Below are 18,665 nucleotides of genomic sequence, written 5' to 3'. Positions count from 1 at the left end.
AGTTTACTTGACATGCAACTGAATGAGCAATAAAATGAATGAATGACATAGAAATATAGCATCTTTTAGGAGTTCTTTAGAATGTGAACACAACATTTGGGTTTCAGCTGTGTGTTATAAACAACATTTTGAAGACTTTTCCCATTCAAAAAGGAATTCTATTTAGTTTTAAAATGTGAATTGCTCCATTGTTGGTCCTGGCGAGCGCTGACCTGACAGTGGAGTCGGTCTTGCTGAATCCTTCGTACTGTGCGGCCTTCTGCAGCGCGCTCATGTCCAGCTCAGGACTGCCACACACCAACATCTCCACCTCCTCAGGCCTCAGCAGCTGCAACAACATCAACAGGGTTTGGACAGGGAACAATAACTGCTGGAGTTTATACTGATCAGGTGACAGTTTACAGTTTTTTACGATTGAATAAACACAATTTTGATGGTTTTGTTTTATTTAGCAAAACTCTACACACAATTAGCACAACCACAAACCCACTTAGCACGACACCGTAGCTCCTTTGCAAAATGAAACACTCTTGTAAAAACTCTACACTAACTTATCAAAACCATATTTTTTTACCAAATGAAACACACACGTTGGATATGACTTAACTATGTTTGCACCAGTTAAACACCAGTTACACACCAGTTACACACCAGTTACACACCAGTTACACACCAGTTACACACCACTTACACACCAGTTACACACCACTTACACACCACTTACACACCAGTTACACACCACTTACACACCACTTACACACCACTTACACACCAGTTACACACCACTTACACACCACTTACACACCACTTACACACCACTTACACACCACTTACACACCAGTTACACACCAGTTACACACCACTTACACACCAGTTACACACCACTTACACACCAGTTACACACCACTTACACACCAGTTACACACCACTTACACACCACTTACACACCACTTACACACCACTTACACACCACTTACACACCACTTACACACCAGTTACACACCACTTACACACCACTTACACACCAGTTACACACCAGTTACACACCACTTACACACCACTTACACACCACTTACACACCAGTTACACACCAGTTATACACCAGTTACACACCACTTACACACCAGTTACACACCAGTTACACACCACTTACACACCACTTACACACCAGTTACACACCACTTACACACCAGTTACACACCACTTACACACCAGTTACACACCACTTACACACCACTTACACACCACTTACACACCACTTACACACCAGTTATACACCACTTACACACCAGTTACACACCAGTTACACACCAGTTACACACCACTTACACACCAGTTATACACCACTTACACACCAGTTACACACCAGTTACACACCAGTTACACACCACTTACAGACCACTTACACACCACTTACACACCACTTACACACCAGTTATACACCACTTACACACCAGTTACACACCAGTTACACACCAGTTACACACCAGATACACACCAGTTACACACCAGTTACACACCAGTTACACACCAGTTACACACCACTTACACACCACTTACACACCAGTTACACACCACTTACACACCAGTTACACACCAGTTACACACCAGTTACACACCAGTTACACACCACTTACACACCACTTACACACCAGTTACACACCACTTACACACCAGTTACACACCAGTTACACACCAGTTACACACCAGTTACACACCACTTACACACCACTTACACACCACTTACACACCAGTTACACACCAGTTACACACCACTTACACACCACTTACACACCAGTTACACACCAGTTACACACCAGTTACACACCACTTACACACCACTTACACACCAGTTACACACCACTTACACACCAGTTACACACCAGTTACACACCAGTTACACACCAGTTACACACCACTTACACACCACTTACACACCACTTACACACCAGTTACACACCAGTTACACACCACTTACACACCACTTACACACCAGTTACACACCAGTTACACACCAGTTACACACCAGTTACACACCAGTTACACACGGCTGTGGAAAACCTTAAACACGTTGGGCTAATCCTGCTTCTAAGTGCACAGAGTCGTGTGGGTGAAGTTCACAGTGAACATGGCTCGGATTTGCACAACTGTAAACGCAATGTCTGCTCACACTTTGTGCACAACAACACACACAGTGAACACTACACACACTTGTGTGCGTCACTGTAGACGCCACACAGGACTCAAGACTAATGCTGTTGACAATGTCATCCCCCCACATACTCAAGACATGTCGAAAAAAAAAAATATCTCCCAGTTTTCATGAACATTACATTTTATCCAGTACAAAAAAGAACCCCCCAAAACTCCTCCCCCTCTTCCTCCTGCTTGAAGTCTTCCTCTTCCTCCACCTCCACTTCTGGCAAGGCCTCTGCCTTCTCCTCCTCCTCCTCTTCCTCACTCTTCCTCTTCCTTCCATTTTGGTTCATTTTGATGAACTCACCTGATGCATTTTTATTTTTTTTTACGATTGAATAAACACTCAAATCTAAAGTTTTGCCCAGTTATCAAAACCTCACACTCAAGGAGCAAAACTGGGCCTCAGATCTGCTCCACTGTAACACAATAAGTCAGTTCACACTTTGTGCAAAACAACACACACAGTGATTTACAACACTCAACACACTTGTGCATTTAGACACAGAAGTATATCAAGATGTCACTTCTTTGCAATTCTAAAGCACTGACTGTCAAATGACCACACCCATGTGCCAAATGACCACACCCATGTGCCAAATGACCACACCCATGTGCCAAATGACCACACCCATGATGTGCCAAATGACCACACCCATGTGCCAAATGACCACACCCATGTGCCAAATGACCACACCCATGATGTGCCAAATGACCACAACCATGTGCCAAATGACCACACCCATGTGCCAAATGACCACACCCATGATGTGCCAAATGACCACACCCATGATGTGCCAAATTACCACACCCATGATGTGCCAAATGACCACACCCATGTGCCAAATGACCACACCCATGTGCCAAATGACCACACCCATGTGCCAAATGACCAGACCCGTGTGCCAAATGACCACACCCATGTGCCAAATGACCAGACCCGTGTGCCAATCCATTGAACACTGTCATCAGGTGACCAAACACAAGATCGCTTAATTGTGGACACACCAATCATCTCCTCCCATTCCCTCCATAGACTCCAAATGGTCCAAAACTCCTCACCCACACCCTCCTCCTCACCCACACCCTCCTCACCCACACCCTCCTCACCCACACCCTCCTCCTCACCTACACCCTCCTCACCTACACCCTCCTCCTCACCCACACCCTCCTCCTCACCCACACCTTCCTCACCCACACCCTCCTCTCCCACACCCGGTCCCGTGATCACATCACTCCCGTTCTCCGCTCTCTCCACTCTCTCCCCATCAAGCAGCGCATAAACTTTAAAATACTCCTCCTCACCTTCAAAGCTCTTCACCACCTTGCCCCCCCCTACCTGTCTGACCTCCTCATCCCCCACCGCCCCTCCCGAGCCCTCCGCTCCTCCTCCACTCTCACCCTGGCTGCACCAACATCCCGACTCAAAACTATTGGTGACAGAGCATTCTCCCGAACAGCCCCCGACTCTGGAACTCCCTCCCCCCCTGTCCCACTCTCCCTCACTCACAACATTTTAATCCCGCCTAGAAAAACACACCTCTTCACTCAAGCCTATGACCTCCCCCTCCCCTAGCCTCCCCTACCCCACTGTCTACACTTCTACCCCCCGTTACATCCCCATCACTTTCTTTCTACCTCTCCTGTCTTGTTTATCTTATCTGTTCATTATTGTGTCTGAAAATACCCCCCCTTTTTTTTTATGTCAAGCGTCTTTGGGTCCCCGAAAAGCGCTATATAAATAAAAGATTTATTATTATTATTATTATTAATTATTTTCTTTGGATGGCTTTTTCTGAGTCATCTATCAAAGCGTCTTGCTCCTCTTTTTTGGGCGTTTTAAGGGGGATTTTTAGAGCAAAACTCAAAGAGTGTTGTAACTATTTATGTGTCTATGCATTAATTTGTGAGTTCCGAAAATGGCATAGTGCAATTTATTATTTATGTTACATTTATTTTGAAATACCGCTACATCTTATTTTGAAGAGTAAAACCCGGATGTGAAATGTGTGTCGTCCGCCATCTTGACTAATAAAAAAAGGGTACGAAAATAAGTTCGGTGCTGCGTTGCAGCCGTTCAATAATAAACGGTAACCCGCAGGTTACAACAAAGACGATCGCCTCTGTCATCACTGGGAAGACGTTCACTCCACTACATTTTGGTGCCGAAACCCGGGAAGTAAGGACTTTATGAACCTTTGTGAAGCGAAGTGAACATCTATCGGCTATTGCTAACTAGCTGGCCGAGATGACAGAGGGACTAGAGCGGATGAGAAGGAAGCGCGCCACCGTGCGTGCCGCTACAACGAGGCTGTTAACTCGTCTCGAGGAGGAGGTGGTTAAAGAAAGACCAGATACAAGTAAAATACGTGAACTGCTGGTAGTTTTATCATCCAAGGAAGAAAGTTTAAGAGACTTGGACAAAGGGATTGAAGATGAGACGGCGACAGACGATCTGGAGGCGGAGATTGGGAGCACTATGGACTACATGGACCGCATTCTCACTTGGAAGGTTCGATCTTCTTGCATCATTGAAAGATCGCAACACGCTACAAGAGAGGCCATGAGTGAGCGAATCAGTGATGTAAGTCCCAGCTCAAATGTATCACACTCCAGACAAACTGTTAAACTTCCCAAGCTAATGATGGCCAAATATGATGGTGAAATAAGCCAGTGGCAGGAATTTTGGTCTCAGTATGAAACAGCTATTCACGAAAATGAAGCGTTATGCAAGACGGACAAATTCACCTACCTCAGATCCTATCTGACCGGAGCAGCAGCTCGAACTGTTGCAGGGCTAACAACAACAGAAGACAACTATGATGCTGCAATAGAGTTACTCTGGACCCGCTTTGGGAGAAAGGACATTGTGATAAGTGCCCACATGTCAAAGCTATTGAACTTGACTCCTGTGAAAAGATCTTCTGATGTGGCTGCACTGAGGAACTTGTATGATGAATGTGAGATTCAAATACGCAGTTTGGAGTCATTGGGAATTTACAGTGACACATATGGCTGCCTGCTATGTCCAGTGCTCATGCAGCTCATCCCTGAAGACATAGCATTAGACTACACCCGCAGACCAGACTCGACTAATGAATGGAAAGTGCTAGAGCTCATCCAGTTTCTACAGAACGAGGTGCAGAGCAGAGAACGGGCGCTCCAGCTTACCAGACCCGGCCACACTACGAAGGACCCTACTCCAAACTACAAGCCAACAGGGAGGACGTCCTACGCCGGTGATGTTAAACACAGAAAGTGGAACGTCCCGTCAGCGTCTGCTTTACACACAGCTAACGGCACACCCCAGACCTGTGTGTACTGTGACAGTAGTAACCATAAACCAGAGAACTGTCCAGACTATAACGTAAGTGCACGCAGAGAAAAGCTGAAAAAGCTGGGTAGATGTTATGTATGTTTAGGGCCCAAACACATAGCAAAGTACTGCAGAGTTAAAGTTTCATGTAGATTATGCAACCGCAGACACCACCAGTCAGTTTGTGAACAACCAGAAGCTAAGACAGATGTTGACTCCACCAGCAGTGGGACTACAGATGCTGTGTTGTCTTCTGTGACCAGTCCTGTCAAAGTTAAGGCTGAAACACAGAACACAGTACTGCTTCAGACGGTTAAGGCATGGACTGTAGGTCCCAGGGAGAGAAAGATAACTCGATGCCTGTTAGATGGAGGCAGCCAGCGTAGTTTCATTCACAAAAATGTTGTTAGAGCGCTAGGACTGCCAATTGTTAGGCAAGAGACTTTAAACCTCCATGTTTTTGGTTCCACCAGTCCGGTAACAGAAAAACGCAATATTGTAAGAGTTCAACTTGAGAACATGTGGAACACTGAAAAGAGACTTGAGATAGAAGCAGTTGAGACTCCTCAGGTGTGTACAGCTGTGATTAAAGTCCCATGCGAGACGATTCAAACAGAAATAAAGAAAAGAGGGCTTCAGCTTGCAGATTTTCCACTAGAAGGTGCTAATGAACAAGAGTTGCAAGTGTTAATTGGAGCAGACTACTACTGGCAAGCAGTTACTGGTAAAGTCCAAAAGGTTACAAACTCACTAGTAGCAGTTGAAAGCATTTTTGGGTGGGCTTTACAGGGACCAGTGACTACCTCCAGTATTACAGACACCACTTGCATGCACATTAGTTTGACAGAAGACACCCAGATCTCTAAAGAGCTTCATGCATTCTGGGAAGTGGAGTCTTTGGGCATAGTAAACAAGCAGACGGAGAGCCCAGAGGACTCAGAAGTCCTACGTGACTTTGAAAGGACAATCACGTTTGAAAATGGTCGCTACCAAGTTGAGTTGCCATGGCAATCAGATAAGGCGCAACTTCCAGATAATTTCAGGGTAGCAAAGAGGCGTTTTGAGAGCCTTTTGAAAAAACTGAACACTGATGTAACCCTGTATGCCAGGTACAACAATGTTATACAGGACTATCTGCAGCAAGGTATTTGTGAGGATGTTATAGAGGACACAACAGTGGCAGAGAACCAAGAGACAGTGAAATACTACATGCCACATCACGCTGTTGTACGAGAAGACAAGACCACAACGAAACTTAGAGTGGTATTTGATGCATCATCACATGAGGAAGGTTGCCCATCACTCAATGACTGTTTATACACTGGACCTAACCTAAACCCAAATCTGCTGGATGTACTAATTCAGTTCAGACTGCACAAGATAGCCTTCACTGCAGATATAACCAAAGCCTTTCTCCAGATCTCTCTTGCGGAAAGGGACAAGGATGCTGTTAGGTTCCTGTGGCTACACGGACCTCCAACCAAAGACTGTAACGAGGAGGTACGTGTTCTGAGAATGAACAGAGTTGTATTTGGAGTGTCTCCCAGTCCATTTTTGCTCGCTGCCACAATAAGAAAACATCTCGAACAATACAAAGCAGAACAACCAAAGGCAGTACAGACACTAAGTGACTCTTTGTATGTGGATGACTTTATTTCAAGCTCTCCAGATGTGCAGGAGGCTCTACATGTAACAACAGCAGCAAAGAACATTCTCTCTGAGGCAGGCATGAACCTGTGCAAATGGGTAACCAACTCACCTGATCTGAGAGCATTGTGGGAAGAAAAAGGTGTAGAGGACACTGGAGATGCAGAATTCTGTGGAAATGTGCTCAAGGTGCTTGGGCTTGTGTGGAGACCAGAGAAGGACGATTTTGTGTTTGATCAAAAGGGACTAATGAACATTTTAAAAGACAAAGAAAACACAAAGAGAGGTGTACTACAGACATCAGCCCGCATATTTGACCCTATTGGGTTTCTCACTCCGTTTACTGTGAGAGTCAAGTGCCTCTTTCAAGAGATGTGGGAGAGAGGGCTTGGTTGGGATGAGCCATTACCCACTGATTTGACTGAAAAATGGGAACAGTGGTGTGCAGAGTTACCACTGCTCCACCTGGTGGCCATTCCCAGGTGGTACTACATTGAGATCCAGCCAGACTCACACGCTGTAAAGTTGCATGTCTACTGTGATGCAAGTGAAAAGGCTTACAGTGCTGTGGCATATCTACAAGGACAAGACAAACTAGGAGAGACTGTTACTAGTTTTGTGGCCTCAAAGTCACGAGTTGCACCACTAAAGAAAATGACTTTGCCTCGTTTGGAGCTGATGGGAGCACTTGTTGGCGCGAAACTAGGACATAGTCTTCTCAAACCACTGAACTTGGAGAGGAACCAGCTAAACATGTGGACGGACTCAATGATCACTCTCCACTGGATCTGCAGCACAGCCCAGCGGTGGAAGCCCTTTGTGGCTAACAGAGTGACTGAAATACAAGGACTCACAAATCCGGAGTTGTGGTCCCACTGTGCTGGCAAAATGAACCCTGCTGACTTGCCCACACGAGGTCAGCATGCGCAGAACCTTATTGGTAATCAGTTGTGGTGGAGTGGACCCACTTCATTGTCTACAGCTGAAGGGAAAACAAATGTTGATGAAAACTATGTGTTAAAGGAGGTAAACACTGAACTGAAATCAAAGCATCAGACTGTTGTACAACTCACCAGCACTGAACAAACTGAACCTCTGTTGAATTTGGAAAGGTACAGTAGACTTAAGACTGTGTTAAGAATAACTGCATGGGTCAAACGGTTTGTAACTAATGCACGGTCCAATCAGAAGTGTCGGGGAGAGTTAACTGCAGAAGAGCTAACTGCAGCAGAAATTCACTGGGTAAAAGTTACACAAGAGAGTTGTTTTCATCCTGAAATATCCCAGCTAAAGTCAAAACAAAATGTGAAGAGAGACTCTAAAATCAAAGATTTAAAACCTTTCTTGGATGAAAACGGTCTATTGTGTGTTGGGGGAAGATTACAAAACTCTGATTTCAGTTTCAGAGAGCAACACCCCTGGGTATTACCTACAAATCACAAATATTCTGAGTTACTGGTTCAGTCATGTCATGAAAAGGTACTGCATTCTGGTGTAAGAGACACTTTGATTCAAATCAGAGAACATTATTGGGTTTTGAGAGGGAGACAGCTTGTAAAACGCAGTGTTGCAGGTTGTTACATTTGCAGAAAACTAAAGGTAAAGGCGACACAGCAGATTACTGCTCCTTTACCAAGAGACAGAGTGACTGAGTCCCCTCCATTTGAAGTTACAGGGGTAGATTTTGCAGGACCCTTGTATGTAAAAACTAAGGGACAGCCCACAAAGGCATACATCGCTCTGTTTACATGTGCAGTAACTAGAGCTGTGCATTTGGAGTTGGTATCAGATCAGACAACTGAAAATTTTCTCTTAGCATTAAAACGATTTATTGCAAGACGAGGACTATGTAAGACAATTTACTCTGATAATGCTAAGACATTCAAAAGAGCAGACAAGGACTTGAAAGAACTATGGCAAACCATTAAAGAGTCAGAGCTTACAGAGTTCTTTAGTGACAAAGGAATCACATGGAAATTCATTGCTGAGAGAGCAGCTTGGTGGGGGGGCTTTTGGGAGAGGCTTGTGAGATCTGTAAAAACGTGTTTGAAGAAGGTACTGGGGAAATCTTCATTAAACTTTGAAGAACTAACTACTATTCTCACTGGAGTTGAGGCAGTGTTGAATTCCAGACCTCTGTCGTATGTACACAGTGAGGCTTCAGAGCCACAGCCACTTACCCCATCTCACTTCCTGGTTGGTAAACGCTTAACATCACTACCACCAAAGACTGTGCCTTCACCTGTTCCGGTCACTGCAAACCGTGAGGAACTGGGTCGAAGGTGGAAATACCGGCAGAGACTTTTGACCAGCTTTTGGAACAGCTGGCGCAGAGACTATTTGATGGACTTGAAATCAGCTCACAAATGTCAGACTCCTACACCTACTGCGATCAAAGTAGATGATATTGTACTGATAGGGGAGGATAACATGCCAAGACAGACCTGGAAAATGGGTAGAATTACAGAGGTTTTTCCAGGCAGGGATGGTCTAATTCGTTCATGTATCATTCGCACTTCTACAGGTAGTTTGTTGAGAAGGCCTGTTCAGTTATTGTATAATCTTGAAATATGTTGATGTAATATGATCCAATGGTGATGAACAGTTGTTCATCGGGCGGGAGAATGTTGTAACTATTTATGTGTCTATGCATTAATTTGTGAGTTCCGAAAATGGCATAGTGCAATTTATTATTTATGTTACATTTATTTTGAAATACCGCTACATCTTATTTTGAAGAGTAAAACCCGGATGTGAAATGTGTGTCGTCCGCCATCTTGACTAATAAAAAAAGGGTACGAAAATAAGTTCGGTGCTGCGTTGCAGCCGTTCAATAATAAACGGTAACCCGCAGGTTACAACAAAGACGATCGCCTCTGTCATCACTGGGAAGACGTTCACTCCACTACAAAGAGAGACAGAGCAGTGTGACTGAGCTACTCTTACATCCCAGTAATCAATTTAAATATTTTAATAATTTTCTTATTGTTTTGAACTTATTTACAATTCTATTGTAATATGTTATGTGTCTGGATTGGAAGGAAAAAAAATCCCCATAATTCCAGTGTAATAAACTATTTAAACCCCTAGGATGATGAGTAGGGGCCACTCTGAGAGCATCATTGTCCTTGTCCCCAATACAAGAAGTCCCGGATCACTGGACTTAATGACTACAGACCTGTGGCGCTGACGTCTGTGGTTATGAAGTCATTTGAGCACCTGGTCCTCCCCCACCTCAAGTTCTTCACCTCCCCCCTGCTTGACCCCTGCGGTTCGCCTACAGAGCCAACAGGTCTGTGGACGATGCCATCAACCTGGCACGACACTTCATCTTGCTGCATCTGGACTCCCCGGGAACCTACACCAGGATCCTGTTTATGGACTTCAGCTCTGCATTCAACACCACCTCCTGCTCTGCTCCAGGACAAGCTCTCCCAGCTCAACGTGCCTGACTCCACCTGCAGGGGGAGCACTGACTCCACCTGCAGGGGGATCACTGTCTTCCTGATGGATCAGAGGCAGTGCGTGTGGCTGGGGAAGAATGTCTCAGACACTCGGACTATCAGCACAGGAGCTCCACAGGGCTGTGTACTTTCTCCCCTGCTCTTCTCCCTGTACACAAACTGCTGCACCTCCAGCCACGACTCTGTAAAACTGATCAGGTTTGCGGGCTCATCTCGGACGGGGATGAGTCTGTCTTCAGGAGGGAGGTGGACGGGCTTGTGTCCTGGTCCAGCAGTAACAACCTGGAGTTCAACGCCCAGAAGACAGTGGAGATGATTGTGGACTGGGTAGTCACATCCCCCCCTCACCATCTCAGACTCCCCCATCTCCACTGTGGACTCCTTCCGCTTTCTCGGCACCACCATCACCAGGACCTCAAGTGGGAGCCACCATCAGCTCCTCATCCAGAAGGCCCAGTAGAGGATGTACTTCCTGCAGCAGCTGAGGAAAGTCAAGCTGCCAGTGCAGATGATCGTGCAGTGCTACACGGCCATCATTGAGTCCATCCTCACCTCCTCCATCACCTCCTCCATCATCTCCTCCATCACCGTGTGGTACTCTGGAGCCACAGCCAGGGACAAACAGAGACTACAGAGCATTGTGGGCTCTGATGAGAAGGTGATCGGTTGCAGACTTCCATCTCTGCAGGACCTGTACGTCTCCAGGGCTCTGGGACGAACAGGTCGGATCACGACCCTTCTCATCCTGGACACGGACTATTTGAGCCACTCCCCTCAGGCAGGAGGCCACTCCCCTCAGGCAGGAGGCTACAGTCCATCCGGACCAGAAACTCCCGCCATAAGAACAGTTTCTTTCCCTCTGCTGTTAGACTCATGAACACTTCTTAAACACTTTAACTATACTATAATCACTCACTGCACAGTTCACTTTCTGCACTACTTATCATTCAACTGTACATTTGTGTACATAGTGAGCCTTTATGTTGCACTGAATCACCAAAGCAAGTTCCTGTTTGTGAATCCTGTTCTTACCTGACCCTCTAGTATTTGCATAAGACTATTTACAAACAGAGCACTGGACGCTCTCTGTGACCTCACTGGATACTCTCTGTGACCTCACTGTGACCTCACCGGACGCTCTCTGTGACCTCACTGGACGCTCTCTGTGACCTCACCGGACGCTCTCTGTGACCTCACTGTGACCTCACTGGACGCTCTCTGTGACCTCACTGTGACCTCACTGGACGCTTTCTGTGACCTCACTGGACGCTCTCTGTGACCTCACTGGACGCTCTCTGTGACCTCACCGGACGCTCTCTGTGACCTCACTGGACGCTCTCAGTGACCTCACTGGACGCTCTCTGTGACCTCACTGTGACCTCACCGGACGCTCTCTGTGACCTCACTGTGACCTCACCGGACGCTCTCTGTGACCTCACTGGACGCTCTCTGTGACCTCACTGGACGCTCTCTGTGACCTCAGTATGACCTCACCGGACGCTCTCTGTGACCTCACTGGACGCTCTCTGTGACCTCAGTATGACCTCACCGGACGCTCTCTGTGACCTCACTGGACGCTCTCTGTGACCTCACTGGACGCTCTCTGTGACCTCACCGGACGCTCTCTGTGACCTCACCGGACGCTCTCTGTGACTTCACTGTGACCTCACCGGACGCTCTCTGTGACCTCACCGGACGCTCTTTGTGACCTCACTGTGACCTCACCGGACGCTCTCTGTGACCTCACCGGACGCTCTCTGTGACCTCACCGGACGCTCTCTGTGACCTCACAGGATGTGTGAGTTTACGGGGGAAGAGCAGTGCCAACAGCAGAGGCCCCAGAGGGGGAGCGGCCAGTTCTGAACGTCTGACCTCCAAACACCAATTCTGATTGCTTTCTGGACTCAGAACATTACTTATTATTATTTTCAACGTATCGTCTTATTATTGCCTTAAAAAAATACGTGAAACAAAATTCACAAAAAGGGACTTATTTCGGTTCTTCAGGTGCGACATACAACTATGAATAATAACAATAAAAACAAGATCAATAAAGAGGATGAAATATGCCATATTCTTGGTTATTTTAACAGAATCTCTTTAAATGTGAGACTCAAGTTCCAACTAATGTCTTTCTAAACATGCTTCATGCAAAGTACTTTTTACTGCAACGACGAGTAATACCTCTGCAGCACTTAATGACAATATGTCCAATTGTTCATATTTTGCAGTTCAATAACTGTAAAAGCATGGAATGTGTCACCACAAAACAAAAGGGATTTAAGTAAATCCAATAAATGAAAAAAAATTAAAAATAAATCTCTTTTGATGAAATGTATATTACAGCAATGGGTTCATGAAGTTCACTTCTACATTTGTGGATGATTCTTTGTCCCGTTCTTATTAGATGACTTGTCCTTTCCACAACCTTTTCTCAAATATAGGTGTAACTTTTGCCAATAGGATCAGGAGGAGTCATCTGACTTTGACCCTTTCCAGAATACTATTATTATACTGTTATTATAAATACTATTATTAGGCCCGAGCGCCACAAGCTGGCGAGAGGCCTATTAATCTCGTAAGACCGTGCGAAGCACGGCTGCGAAAGTGCGCACGTAGTGCGCACGAAATCGAGCGCAAAGCGCTCGCCCACTTCCAAACACTCACTAACGCACTCCTCCACTCATGCACGCCCCGTGCAGACTAATTAGTAGTAGGAAAATGGAACATTACCGTTGTAAATGGGCGAAGCCCGTGCAAAAGTGCGCACTAAACGAGCACTTTACATTGGGATATAAAGCACTCATTTGCCCTAAGTAGCTCACGAATACGTTCCCCATCTCTTGCATGTTCCGTACATATAAGCATGTAATGCAAAAATTGAACATTATTACTGTATAGAGGGCCAAAAACACAAAGTGGGCGGAGCCCACTCAAAATTAACGAAAGTACCCGTCAGTGACCAGGGACCCACACCATGAGGTAGGAAAGCGCTCGCGCTTTCCGAAAATGTATAGTTTATGATATTTGAAAAATGGGAAACATTGTTTTCGCATCGGAATATTATTAGGCCCGAGCCCCAGCAGGGCGGAGGGCCTATTGCTCCCGCAATTGCCGAAGGCAGCGTTGCAACTGTCTGACCATGTTTGGTACCCCGTCGCCCCTGGCAAGTACAGTGAACTAGCCCATGCCGAAGGCATGGATCATGCATACTTACTCCTGCTATGACAGAAATAGTCAACAATTAGTGAATGGGCGTAGCCCATTCACTAATTGTTGACAACAGCAGCGCGAAGCATTCCTCCAAAAACCCTCCTGGCATCGTCCCGTACGCGAGAATCTATGCCGCAGGCATGGGCCATGCTTGTATCTGCTCAAATCAATGGAAGTCTATGGGGAGTGGGCGGGGCATCCCGACGGAATAGGGAGTGACGAGCGCGTAAGCGCTCGTAATGATGATTCCACCCCATGGCGGCATGGGGAAGGCTTAGAGCTTTCAAACGATGTATAATTTGTTGTTATAGTGGAAACGGCTATATTGTTTTTGCTAAAAATATTATTATTTTTATTATTTTTCTTGTTCTTCTGCTTTTTGAGCTCTAATTTGACCCCCTGAACATGCTCAAAAACTCACCAAACTTTGCCCAAAATTCAGAATCGGCGAAAAATTTGATTTTTTTTCTGGGCCATTATTTTTTTTGTTAAAAAATGGCGCGACAAAAGTCAAAATACATTGCGCCAATGGGAGACGCCCCAAGGTCAACTTTGGCGTAAAGCTACGAAATTCGGGACACGCATTCCTCTCGTGAGGACAAAAAAAAAATATTATTGTGGCCACGCCCCCAGACTTACCCTATGGCCGCCATCTTCCTTTGAAAATGAAAACACGCTGTGTTAGCCATTTTGTTCACGTAAAACTTTGACGAACTCCTCCTAGGGCGTTTTGCCCACCGACTTCAAAATCGGCGGACGTCCTCTGGACAAGTGGGGCATCTAAAGTTATCCAATTTTTTGAGATACCTTTTACGGTCTGTGTGCGGCGCAGCCGCAAAGTTGGACAACTTATTTTGGGATATTGCAGATCTAAAAATTGCTCCCATTTGATCAAATCCAGTCCGATTAGGACCAAATTTGAATCAGTTGTTAAACTTTCTAGTTTGGACCAGTTTAGGATGACAAAATTGAAATGGGCGCGATAGCGCCCCCTACAGAGTGACCTTTAAATTAACATTGAAGGTCAAAAATTTGTTTTACCAAAATGTTCTAAACTTTACCCAAAATTCTATTTTGCCGTCCCGATCAAAAAAGCTTATCAGACAAATGCCTTAATTTTTACGGCGTAGTCGTAGCGATGACAGAAACCTCCCATGTTATCCCTATGGGAAAACCGCAAAATGTCTCAAATATCCACATTTTTATGTTTCACACTTTAACGAACTCCTCCTAGTGCGTTTTGCCCACCGACTTCAAAATCGGTGTACGTCTTCTAGACAAGTGGGGCATCTAAAGTTATCCAAATTTTAAGGATAGCTTGTACGGTCTCTGTGCGACGGAGCCGCAAACATTTCCCAGAATTCTGACTATTTGGCCTTCAGAGTGGCCTATAAACAATAGAGTTTTTCCAAATGACATGATATTTTGAACAAAATTCTAATTTGCCATCCTGATCATAAAAGTATGAGAGCCAAAGTCATATTTTGTACGGCGTAACCGTAGCGATGACAGAAACATCCCATGTTATCCTTATGGGAAAATCGTAGAATCGCTCAAATCACCACATTTTTACGCTTCAAACTTTAACAAACTCCTCCTAGGGCGATTGTCCGATCAAGCTCATATTTGGAGAATATCATCTACACAAGCGGTGCATCAAAAGTTATCCATATTTTTATTCCAAGTGCTACGGTCTCTGTGCGGCGGCGCAGCAAATTTGACTGACACTTGTGTTCATTTGCACTGGATTGGCCATGTCCAATGTGTCGCCGTCTGTCAAGTTCTTTTTTTATTCAACACACAATAAGGGCGCCATCTTTATCAAGTCAAAAGCGCAGAGTCGGAAGGCCGGCGGCCCGCGAGGGCCGTTGGATGCCGCTTGCGGCTTTAATATTCTTTCTTCTTCTTCTTCTTCTTCTTCTTCTCGGGACCAACCCTCCTATTTTTCACCCAGTGAACATTGACGAAAAGTCACAAAAATGTTCACACCTCTAAAAATCGTGCCTCTCTACATTCTGGCTATTTCCCTTTTCTAAAATAAAAAAAATTGGCGCGTCAGCGCCCCCAAATGTACCAAAAATGCATTGAGAGATGGGAAATGACCCAAAAAAATCTGATCGTAGAATCATGAAATTTGGCGCCGAGGTAGATGGTGACAAGAGAAGTAAAAAATATTATTACGGCAACGCCGTCCGCCCAACCAAATGTCGGCCATATTGCTTCAAAAATGGCTAAACATGACTTCGGAGTTTTTCCAAACGTCGTACTTTTACGAACTCCTCCCAGGGCGTTGGCCCTAAAAAGCTGAAATTTGGTGAAAATGCTACTGAGGAGTGGGACATCAAAAGTTATCCAAATTACATTGATACCTGTCACGGTCTCTGTGCGGCGAAGCCGCAAACTGTAGCTAGAATTTCAGAAATCTCCCATATTTAAAATTTCTGCCGTTTGCGCAGATAAAGTCCGAATTGCGTCAAATTAGAATCAGTTGTTAAACTCTTTGCCCTAAACCTACTTGAAGTGAAATAAATTCATTTGGCGCCACAGCGCCCCCTACAGATTTTATATGGAGGTTAAATGTTTAGTTTTGCGAAATTATATGAAATTTTACACACAACTCAATTTTAGCATCCCCATCAAAAAAGTCAATGAGACCAATGTCATAATTGTTATGGCGTTGCCGTAACGATGACCGAAACCTTTCATGTTATTCCAATGGGGAAATCGCCAGAACATGTTTACACTTTAGACTTTCACAAACTCCTCCCAGGGCGTCAGCCCTATTAACCTGAAATTTGGTGAGACTCATCTTCAGGGGTGGACCATCAAAAGTTATCCACATTTTCATTCAAAGAGTCACGGTGTCTGTGCGGCAAAGCCGCACATTTTGCCAAGAATTCAAAATAAAATAGCTTTTTGATGGTAAAACAAAGGGGAGAAGATGTGACAGCGTCACAGATTCAGCAGTAGGCGTAATAAAAGGACAATTGGGGCGCGTTAGCGCCCCCTCCTCTTGCGGCGTGGCGGCGGTGTGGCGGCGGCGTGGCGAGGGCCGATCATTGCCGCTTGCGGCTATATTTATACTATTATTATAGATACTATTATTATAGATACTATTATTATAGATACTGTTATTATAAATACTATTATTATAGATAATGTTATTATAGATACTATTATTATACTGTTATTATAGATACTATTATTATACTGTTATTATAGACACTGTTATTGTAGATACTATTACTATAGATACTATTATTATAGATACTGTTAATATAGATACTATTATTATACTATTATTATAGATACTATTATTATAGATACTATTATTATAGATACTGTTATTATAGATACTATTATTATATATACTATTATTATAGATACTATTATTATAGATACTATTATCATACTATTATTATATATATACTATTATTATACTATTATTATAGATACTGTTATTATAGATACTGTTATTATAAATACTATTATTATAGATAATGTTATTATAGATACTATTATTATACTGTTATTATAGATACTATTATTATACTGTTATTATAGACACTGTTATTGTAGATACTATTACTATAGATACTATTATTATAGATACTGTTAATATAGATACTATTATTATACTATTATTATAGATACTATTATTATAGATACTATTATTATAGATACTGTTATTATAGATACTATTATTATAGATACTATTATTATAGATACTGTTATTATAGATACTATTATTATAGATACTATTATTATAGATACTGTTATTATATATACTATTATTATACTGTTATTATAGATACTATTATTATACTGTTATTATAAATACTATTATTATACTGTTATTATAGATACTATTATTATACTGTTATTATAGACACTGTTATTGTAGATACTATTACTATAGATACTATTATTATAGATACTGTTATTATAGATAGTATTATTATACTATTATTATAGATACTATTTTATAGACACTGTTATTATAGATACTATTATTATAGACACTGTTATTATATATACTATTATTATACTGTTATTATAGATACTATTATTATAGATACTATTATTATACTATTATTATAGATACTATTATTATAGATACTATTATTATACTGTTATTATAGATACTATTATTATAGATACTATTATTATAGATACTATTATTATAGATACTATTATTATACTATTATTATAGATACTATTATTATAGATACTGTTATTATAGATACTATTATTATACTGTTATTATAGATACTATTATTATACTATTATTATAGATACTATTATTATAGTTATAAATACTATTATTATAGATACTGTTATTATAGATATTATTATTATACTATTATTATAGATACTGTTATTATAGATACTATTATTATAGATATTATTATTATACTATTATTATTGATACTATTATTATAGATACTGTTATTATAGATACTGTTATTATAGATACTATTATTATAGATATTATTATAGATATTATTATAGATACTATTATTATAGATACTGTTATTATAGATACTATTATTATAGATACTATTGTTATACTGTTATTATAGATACTATTATTATACTATTATTATAGATACTATTATTATAGTTATAAATACTATTATTATAGATACTGTTATTATAGATACTATTATTATAGATACTATTATTATACTATTATTATAGATACTGTTATTATAGATACTATTATTATAGATACTGTTATTATACTATTATTATAGATATTATTATTATACTATTATTATAAATACTATTATTATAGATACTGTTATTATAGATACTATTATTATAGA

The 18,665-nt window shown here is 42.5% G+C and overlaps 1 protein-coding gene across 1 annotated transcript in view; it reads right to left on the bottom strand.

Moving 5' to 3' along the window:
* Positions 1-18,665, bottom strand: part of hectd2 (HECT domain containing 2) — a 184,946-nt gene that overhangs the window by 10,857 nt on the left and 155,424 nt on the right. The window contains exon 20 of the mRNA XM_072445444.1: positions 213-328. Coding sequence (XP_072301545.1) covers positions 213-328 — 116 coding nt within the window. The remainder of the gene's footprint in view (positions 1-212; positions 329-18,665) is intronic.

This window comes from Eucyclogobius newberryi, unplaced genomic scaffold (assembly GCF_026437365.1).
Source record: "Eucyclogobius newberryi isolate DKJ021-1_F unplaced genomic scaffold, fEucNew1.0.hap1 SCAF_149, whole genome shotgun sequence".
Taxonomy (NCBI): Eukaryota; Metazoa; Chordata; class Actinopteri; order Gobiiformes; family Gobiidae; genus Eucyclogobius; species Eucyclogobius newberryi.
This window is presented reverse-complemented; position numbering and strand designations above follow the sequence as displayed.